The sequence below is a fragment of the Ptiloglossa arizonensis genome, chromosome 2 (genome assembly GCF_051014685.1).
Source record: "Ptiloglossa arizonensis isolate GNS036 chromosome 2, iyPtiAriz1_principal, whole genome shotgun sequence".
In the NCBI taxonomy this organism is placed as follows: Eukaryota; Metazoa; Arthropoda; class Insecta; order Hymenoptera; family Colletidae; genus Ptiloglossa; species Ptiloglossa arizonensis.
Genome location: NC_135049.1, coordinates 28,961,595 through 28,971,530, shown reverse-complemented (window position 1 = coordinate 28,971,530; position 9,936 = coordinate 28,961,595). Strand labels below are relative to the sequence as shown.

The 9,936-nt window shown below is 40.5% G+C and overlaps 2 protein-coding genes across 2 annotated transcripts in view; both read right to left on the bottom strand.

Moving 5' to 3' along the window:
- The window catches only part of Tpst (tyrosylprotein sulfotransferase), a 20,630-nt gene extending 18,376 nt beyond the window's left edge, over positions 1-2,254 (bottom strand). Inside the window, exon 1 of the mRNA XM_076304069.1 lies at positions 2,111-2,254. Coding sequence (XP_076160184.1) covers positions 2,111-2,254 — 144 coding nt within the window. The remainder of the gene's footprint in view (positions 1-2,110) is intronic.
- A 37-nt stretch (positions 2,255-2,291) lies between these two features.
- LOC143154898 (uncharacterized) overlaps positions 2,292-9,936 on the bottom strand; it is a 322,091-nt gene continuing 314,446 nt past the window's right edge. The window contains exon 5 of the mRNA XM_076326963.1: positions 2,292-2,419. Within this exon, the coding sequence (XP_076183078.1) occupies positions 2,411-2,419 (9 nt within the window). The 3' untranslated portion in view covers positions 2,292-2,410. The remainder of the gene's footprint in view (positions 2,420-9,936) is intronic.

The following is a 9,936-nucleotide window of genomic DNA, read 5'->3' as shown; positions in this document are numbered from 1 at the left end:
AAGAAGTGCGCGTTTAATCTCGATCGTAAGACCGACTCTGTTGAGTCGAGACTTCCTCGATTATTCGTGTCGGTGAATTAATCAGTTGCCCTTCAACCACAACACACAACTCTCCAGTTCCACGGTCTCCATAGTTACGATAAACAGCTCGACCACAGCCACGGTCGTACATTCATTCACCGTGCGTAATTCATTTTCAATGCGGCTACTCTGCGTTAATTTCCAAGCGGAGATAGCGCATCCGAAACGAGACAAGTTCACGCTACGGGAGCGCCCAGTGGCCTTGCAGCCTCGTCGTTCGAGCTGAACATTGCACGTCAGGTATATGTCAATCGATATTAACAATTTGATTGTATTTTTGTCCGCGACGTATAGACGAAGCGAAATAATACTTTCCGCTCGGAGGCATCGAACACGAAATTCTACTCTTGAAATTTCATCCAACCGAGTGAAAATTTTTTTTTATATATCTCTGCTCGCCCTCGTCAATTTTTTCTCCTCTTGCCACGGGCGCGGCACGGGTAATAATATTTCCCGTCCGGGGACAGATATTTTATAAATAAAATATTTTCTATTCTCTATTTCACGAGACTCTAAATTGATGTTCAAAACGGTCCCGGGGAGGATTTAATTTTCCCGTAGCGTTGTCCGGCGAACGATACTTCCGTCTCTGCGTCGGAAATATTACGATTGAAAAAATCGTTAACAGTGCGTCCAATTTACGCCGCTCTTTACATTGCACGCTCGAAAGCTTCGATATTGTATTCTAACAGTCTCTGTGACAAATTAATATCGCGAAAGTTACACAGTGAACCCCGGTGGGGGCGCTTCAACAATTACAAAACAAACTCTCGCGCGCGGATTGCGTATCGTTTTACAAAATTTACAATCTGCAATTTGTAATTAACCGGCCCGATGCGGCGCGCGCGCGAGAGAGGAGCGGAGGGTAATTCGCCGTGTCGCGCGTCGAGATTTTTAATCACACTCTTAAATTAGGAAACTATTTTCATCTAGCGAACGGGCCGTAGCATTAATAACTTATTCCCTCGCGAGTAGCGTGCCCCCTCTTCGTCAGAACGAGAGGAGAGGGGGAGAGGGGGCGGTACGCTCGAAACTAGCTGTAGTTCCCTCGTACGTGAAACAGGATCGTGTCGGTGCTGGTAAATAAATAGCTCATCCCTCGCAGGCATCCGGTAGCCCAAGTACACAACCGTCGTTAATTTCCGACTCTCAGAAACACCGACTTCCCTGCAATGTTTTGCCAACATTCTTTGCGCGGGTTGCACCCAGCCGCTCCAGCCTTCGTCGCGTTGTTCGTCGAAACGCGCGATCCTCTCGTCGCGGAAACATGTAGATATACGCGCGAAGTCGCGACTCGTTCATCCAAATTTACAGTCAGGTGGACGAGGGGCCGGAGACTTTGACGACCCTCCCCCTCCTCTCCTCTTTCCTCGATCACGGCACGTACCATTTGCCCGCACAATTTCGCGAAAACTAGGCTGAAACTAATTCGTAATTGCTTGTGCAAGTGACGTATAAACCACGGACGTGACGATGCGAGTTGTGAGGGCCGCTCGAAATGCAGGGAAATTTCTCCCGAACGTGTCTGTTTGCTCGGGGTTCTTTACCACGGGTGTTCCTAATATCGAATTGGTTACGTTTGCCGATGGAACTGTGCAGCAACAATTCAAAAATAATAAAAAACAGTTCGAATAATTCCGAGAATTATTCCGAGTCAATTTTTTTGATACTTCTATAGTTTGTGATCTTTCAACAATAAGGTTTTAGACGAAAGTTTCGACACTCATAGACTCTGTAACGTGGAAACTTGTCTCTCAAATATTCTCCAAAGCCAATTTACTTGAAATCAGAATTAGAATCAGCTCGTAGATCCATTTTCGATTTATGACCTCGATCGAGTACACCTTTCGAAAGTGTTTGGGTGAACTTTCGAGTTTGTACCATACATTTGGGTTTACTGTTTACTAAAAATTGTCAAGCGTGTGGTATAGATAATGTTTAAATAATGTTCAAGTTAGCGTGAAAACAAGTGCTCTAGGTTGGAATTTTTAAAAAAAGGGGGGATCGTGACAACAATTGAAACACTCACCTCTTTGGCGACCATCATCGCGGTGGGCACGTATTTCATCGGTCCGCAGATGATGCCCAGCTGGTAGAGGGCGAAGATCAGTAGGAGGAAGACGAAACAGATGATGGGGCCCTTTCGGCCTCCTCGAATCAACAGGAACGACATGTCGTCGTGACGTCACGTTCTGGGACGTGTATCGGGGGTCGACGTGGGAGGGAGGGGGGCGGCGACGACCGATGCAGTCGGCGCAGCCGATGCGGTCACCGCGAGGAACTCGAGGCCAAGGTTTCGGGGCCTCGTGCTTCCGGTTACGCCATTAGCTCATTGCACCTGTTCAACGTGAAAGAGAATATCGTTAGTCGAGGGCGTGTAAACAATTCGATACTTAAAAGTAGGCAAGAAAGGACGAAAACGATTCAAATTCGCTTTAATGTTCACTGCAGAAGAGAATATCGTTAATCGAGAGCGTGTAAACAATTCGATACTTAAAAGTAGGCAAGAAAGGACGAAAACGATTCAAATTCGCTTTATTGTTCACTGCAAAAGAGAATATTATTAGTCAAGAGCGTGTCAATAATTCGATACTTAAAAGTACACAAAAAAGGATGAAAATGATTCAAATTCACTTTATTGTTCACTGCAGAAGAGAATATCATTAGTCAAGAGCGTGTAAACAATTCGAAACTTAAAAATACGCAAAAAAGGACAAAAAGGATTCAAATTCACTTTAATGTTCACGGAAAACTGCAAAAAAAATTTTTAATTTCAAATGTGACAAATTCAGTCTGACGAATCATCCACCGAAAGAGTGTCACTGAGAATGGGTTTCGATGTAAAAGTAAGTATGATTTTCAGAGCGTTTCATAAAATTTGATAAAAAAAAAAAATAAAATGGTCTGTACACCCTTCCAAGAAATGCTTAAAAACCCACCGTTCATTTTTGGAAGTAAAAGGGTATACGAGCTTATCGGTATCGTAAAATACCGGGTGTCTCGGTATACGTGGCGCATTAAGCGAGCATAAATAGGGGTAATAAAGGCGAGGCTATGCGAGGAAGGTGTTCAAAGAATATTATACCCGGAATATGGCTGCGCGGGACGATCTTTGGGAAAATCCTAGCGTCAAAGACGTCGAAAATATCTCGAGTATCGGTACCAGGAACCGAATAAGCGGTAAATAAATCGATGTACGTTTAATGGGTTCCTGGCCAACTGTCGTTTTTATTTTCTCATCGAAGACACTCGGAGACGAGAAAACCTCCCTAAATCAATGAAGTTTCTAGGGATTTCGTTGCTCGAATCGAATATTTGCAACAGGGTAAACTAATTTTTTTTCTCGCGCACGCGATTCAACGTTTGTCGAAGGTGGAAAATTAAAAAGAGAAATTTCAAAGTTCTTCCGATCCGAGTGTTTGCGACCAAAAATTTTAAACAAGGTGGTTAATATATATAGTATTTACAATATTTCTAGTATTCTATTCAGATACTATAGAATATCTCACGATGAATCGAAGATATATATCGTAACAAATACGTTGTTGAAAGTATTCCATGGCACAGAGTATAATATACGATACAAATAATTCTTCAATTGTATCGAATAACATTTACAAAAATATTCATTCGATACCATTGGTTCCTTCGAAAAATATTCCGTGTCGTAAAACATCGTTTGCATCTGCTTAAATAAAAACCTTTCGGTACTCTATCGACGATGAATTTTAAACGGATATTATATTTAATATTCGAAAGGAATATCAAATGCAAAAAATTGATTCCACCATGGGGGGAGCACTGTCGTCGATCGAAACCGATGCTCGAGTTTCTCGATTTTCGGGTACAATCCGCTGAAAGAAACGGTTGCCCACGATTCTACCCCTCCCGATATTTATCTCCGACCAGCCGTAAGCTCCCGAGTCATCGTAATTTTCATTTCGATGGCACGGTGCCATCCACGCGGGCCCGAGCCGTTGAGTTCCTTAAGCGGGTTTTGATTTAGCTGCTCTCCTCTTCCGTTCCGCGGCTTTGTTTGATGTAATTTATGGATCGACGCTGGGACCCGCTGTATGCACTTTATATATGGTAAGAATCACCGATGCATTAGCGCAATATATCTCCCGTGGATTACTGCGGGTTCGCGATGCACCGCCGATACCGAAAAGACGAGGGGTACGTAAACATCTTCCGATGTACCAGGTGCTTCGATAAGTTTTGTCGTTCGATAGTACCTTATTGAACAGTACTGGGTTGCTCAATAAGTTTCGTCGTTCGATAAAGCTTATTGAACAGTACTACGTTGAACAGTACTACATTGAACAGTACTATATTCAACAGTACTACATTGAACAGTACTATATTGAATAGTACTACGTTGAACAGTACTACATTGAACAGTACTATATTCAACAGTACTACATTGAACAGTACTATATTGAATAATACTACATTGAACAGTACTATATTGAACAGTACTACATTGAACAGTACTACATTGAACAGTACTATATTGAACAGTACTATATTGAACAGTACTACATTGAACAGTACTACATTGAACAGTACTAGGTTGCTTAATAAATTTTGTCGTTCGATAAAACTTATTGAACAGTACTAGGTTGCTCAATAAGTTTTATCGTTCGATAAAGCGTATTGAACAATACTACATTGAACAGTACTATATTGAATAGTACTACATTGAACAGTACTATATTGAACAGTACTACATTGAACAGTACTACCTTACCAGTACTACAGTGAACAGTACTACCTTATTAGTACTACAGTGAACAGTACTACCTTACTAGTACTACAGTGAACAGTACTACCTTACTAGTACTACAGTGAACAGTACTACCTTACTAGTACTACAGTCAACAGTACTACCTTACTAGTACTACAGTGAACAGTACTACATTGAACAGTACTACCTTAAACAGTAGTACATTGAACAGTACTAGGTTGCTCAATAAGTTTTGTCGTTCGATAAAGCTTATTGAACAGTACTACATTGAACAGAACTGTTCAATAAGTCTTACCGAACGACAAGATTGATCGAACAACCTATTATGATCGTTCGTCGCTTGCAATCTAGTCGGATCGATGCTACGACGAAACGAGGCCAAAGTGGGGCAGAATTTTCGAAACGGATATTGGGTGGATGGTTGACGCTGCAACTTCGTAACAACGTCTTACGGCGTGTTTAGGGGGCTTCCGATAATCGAAGACAACGTGCGCCCGAATTGTTGCTGGGTGGTCGTTAAACGTTCGATGTTAGCCTTGCAGATGGTAAGGACGAAGCTAGTAAATTTTTCAAAAATATTTTCCACTGTTTTCTCAAGTTGGGGGTTGTTGAGGACGCAGTTGACCATTTAAAAAAAAAAAGTTGTGTCCTCAAGGTAAAGATACACGGAGATACTCATAAGTTTTTCAAAAAAGGTTGTAGGAATTTTTTCAAAAACAGAACGTACTATTTTCTAAAGGTGGAAGTTCACAGGGACTATGGCAATTTTTTCAAAAGAGAACGCACTATTTTCTGAAGATAGAGGTTTATAGAGGTTCTAGGAATTTTTTCAAAAAAAGAACCAGTTTCTCTCTCTAAGTGAAAGTTAATGAGGAAGTAGTTGAACATTACATTCAAAAAAGGAACAAGCTAATTTTGAAACTATAGATTCATACAAATTTCACGAATTTCTCCAAAAAGAAAAACCTACTATTTTCTGAAGGTGAAGGATTAAGAGGGATTCCATGAATTTTTTCAAAAAGAAGAACCTACTATTTTCTAAAGATGGAGCTTTTAGTAGATTTTGGAAATGTTTTCAAAAAGAAGAACTCTAGTCCTTTTCCAAAGAAGGGTGGGATTGAAAAGATCGAAGAACGGGGAAAGGAACCGAGAGATGCCATTTCGGGACGTATGGGTCATCGGTGATTCGTGAAACTCAGTCGTCGAGGGTAGGGGCAGAGACGAAAAAAAAAAAAAAAAAAAAAAAGAACAGTGTAGGATCAAAGGAGGAGGACACGAACGAGGAAGGAAGTACGTGCAGCTGCGTCGTGTATTGCCGGCCTGTATCCACTTTCCGGGGACAGCTTTCAACTCGAGCTTTCTATTTCACGCCTTCGTCTTTTGACCCCTCAACCCTCCTTGTGTCACGCGCGATGAAAGATGAGGACAATCGCCACATATTGCCCGCTCCGAGCTACGGATCGGATCTAACCGTTTCTTTCTTTTACTTCTTCAACTATCCACGCTCTCTAGGTACCCCAAATAAGTCGTCACTTCGTTTCCTTGTATCGACACGTTTGTTCCTCGAGTTCAGGGGGTTTGTTTCCTTTCTTGATGCAATTGTTCCATCCTTCCACCGAACGATACCGAAGTGGATAACGAACTCGGCAAGAAGGGACAAAATTTCGTTTCGAATGAAAATTGACAAATTGAACCAAGCATGGAATGGTTACTTGGATAAATATTTACTCGTCCAAAGAGAGATAGATTGTTCCCTCGTAGTTCAATTCTTAGTCACTCGATAAAAGCGAAGAGAAGCTTGTTTATTTTTTATTCTTCGTTCGAAATTTTTACGCGAGTTTCTTCCTTTGGAAAATGTTTCCTTTGGGTGTACAGAGAGGGGTGATGAAGACAAATTTGGAAGAAGATTTCTTTCATGAGAAAATGCGATTTAGAATTCTTTCGAACACGTTGACTCGAGGATCAGGTCCCTTCGCGTTGTCACGTCAATTTTCGGCCCTTGAATTTTTTCTTTGGGAACGCAATCGGGAGCTTTGTCACTTTTATATTTATGCCGCTTTTACCAAACGTGGAGCGGTTTATCGCGCAGCGTACTCGTTCCGCGGAATAAATTCGGCCGAAATAACAATGCCGAAATTAGGCCGACTCCACCGACCCGACACGGTTCATCTTTCCTTTCAAATCCCCTGTTTGTTATCCCAAACGGCATCCCGACAAACATACTGTCGCTGTTTTATAGATGGGACGGCAAAAGGTCGCGAAACGATCAATTTCATTTCCATTTCCCTCGTATACACGCTCCTAGATTTCCAATTTCAATATTATCGAGCACCCTATACACTCCCAGTATCGTAAAAAAAATTGTCGAGCAAAATGAGGGAAATCTTCCTAGCGGCTGTATCAACACGTATCACGAACAGATATTCTCGGTGTTTGCGGATAGTTTCGGACACTTTTTAAGTTACTCGGCTTTGTTGAAATATTATTTGAAAATCAATTGAAATTTCGTTAGTAGTTACTCTCTGTTACGAGTAGTAATTATTAGTGCTGGTTTGAGACTCTGTTAAATTCTTTAATTTTGGTAAAACATGAATGAGCACAATTTATATTAGTGTATTAAAAAATTGTGGAGCAATATTAATTTTCTTTTAGCATATGTTATTTATTATAATTAGAAACGATCAGTGACTACAGAGGGTTGAGAAAGTCTTCGATTCCCTAATTTTGGTAAAATATTATCAAGAACACATTTCAGGTATCGTAAATAATTGTTGAGTAGAACGAGAGAAATTTTAGAAAATTTTTCTAGTGTAATAGTTGCATCGACACTTATCACGAATAGAAATTCTCGATGTTTGCAAACAGTTTGGGACTTCCTTTTTAAGTCTCCGATTTTGTTCAAATATTATTTGAAAATCAATGAAATTTCCTTAGTAGTTACTCTCTATCACGAGTAATAATTATTAGTGCTAGATTCCTTTCAGTACCCACTATTTATTATAATTAGAAGCGATCAGTGTCCTTCTCAAGTCTTCCTTTTTAAGTCTCCGATATTATTTGAAAATGAATGAAATTTCCTTAGTAGTTATCCTCCATTACGAGTAATAATTATTAGTGCTAGATTCCTTTCAGTACCCATTATTTACTACAATTAAAAACGATCAGTGTCCACAGAGGGCCCCAACCCTCTTCGATCCTCCAACTTGGGTAAAATATTATCAAGAACGCATTTTAGAAAATTTTTCTAGTGTAATAGTTGCATCGACACTTATCACGAATAGAAATTCTCGGTGTTTGCAAACAGTTTGAGACTTCCTTTTTAAGTCTCCGATTTTGTTCAAATATTATTTGAAAATCAATGAAATTTCCTTAGTAGTTATCCTCCATTACGAGTAATAATTATTAGTGCTAGATTCCTTTCAGTACCCATTATTTACTACAATTAAAAACGATCAGTGTCCACAGAGGGCCCCAACCCTCTTCGACCCTCCAACTTGGGTAAAATATCATAAAGAACGCATTACTAGAAAATTTGTCTGGTAGTTGCATCGACACTTCGTCACGAGAAAAAATTCTCGGTGTTTGCAAAGAGTCCCTTTCTATCGGCCTCTTTCGCCCTTTCGAAGAGATCTTTTCACAGGCGGCAACTTTCCGCCCGTTTATGGGACGTATCCTGTCTGAAACGGTATCGATATCGCGCTGGTTCCCTCGTACCATTCTTAAATTCGACATTTGTCTACGACGGGCGAGTCGTCGGTGTAAAATTGATATCGGGGGATTTCGCTATCTGCTCGAAACACCGTTGTCCCCGTACCGGAGGCTGGCAGATCGATGTTTACGATAGGCGTTTGGCTGTTGGCACCTAGACATATTGTTGCTTTTCGCTTCGGCACTGAACGACAACTACATCCTCCAGTTACACCCCCCTCCAACCCCTATACGACGCCTTCACCTTCACGATCCTGGAGTTCTCCAGCCTTTTCCTAGGTCAATGCTCAATGTTCCTTGACTTCTATCGATCGAAACGCAAAAATCGGGGAAAGAAATCCGAAAGCTTCGTGTTTGCGAATTTTTCTAATTATTGGGTTCGTCTCCAGACTTTTCCTAGGTCAATGCTCAATGTTCTTTGACTTCCATCGATCGAAACGCAAAAATCGGGGAAAGAAATCCGAAAGCTTCGTGTTTGCGAATTTTTCAAATTATTGGATTCGTCTCCAGACTTTTCCTAGGTCAATGCTCAATGTTCTTTGACTTCCATCGATCGAAACGCAAAAATCGGGGAAAGAAATCCGAAAGCTTCGTGTTTGCGAATTTTTCTAATTATTGGGTTCTTCTTCAGACTTTTCCTAGGTCAATGCTCAATGTTCTTTGACTTCCATCGATCGAAACGCAAAAATTGGGGAAAGAAATCCGAAAGCTTCGTGTTTGCGAATTTTTCTAATTATTGGATTCGTCTCCAGACTTTTCCTAGGTCAATGCTCAATGTTCTTTGACTTCCATCGATCGAAACGCAAAAATCGGGGAAAGAAATTCGGAAGCTTCGTGTTTGCGAATTTTTCAAATTATTGGGTTCTTCGGGAAGTGACTTCGTCTTCCAAAATGGAGAATATATAATTTAATGAAATGTTTGTACGCTCTAGAAAAATCGTGTGTCATTTTCAACAAAAAAAAAAAGAAGAAATGGTTTTCCGAACAATCCAATAAATATCAATGAAACTTTTTAGCTTCAAAAACTCATAAATGGCGCTTCGAAGATTTTTTGAACGCAACGACGATTCATTACGCGAGACAAATTTTCTTGCGCGGGTGACTTAATATTTTCTTAATTTTATTTCAAATTCGATGTGTCGACGTGGTAGAAAAATTGTAGCGTTGAAGTATTCGATGGTGAAGAAGTCCCAGTGTGAAAAATTCTATCGTGGAAAAATTTCTGCGGTGAAAGAGTACCAGCGTGAAAAATTCTATCGTGGAAACATTCTTTGGTAAAAAAACGTCCCACACGTACAAATATTCTAGCGTGTCTGCTTGCAGTCGTTCTAATTGTGTTCATTTCTAATAGTTAAACGTTATTCATTTTTTTCTGCACTACGAATTTCGTCGATTTACCT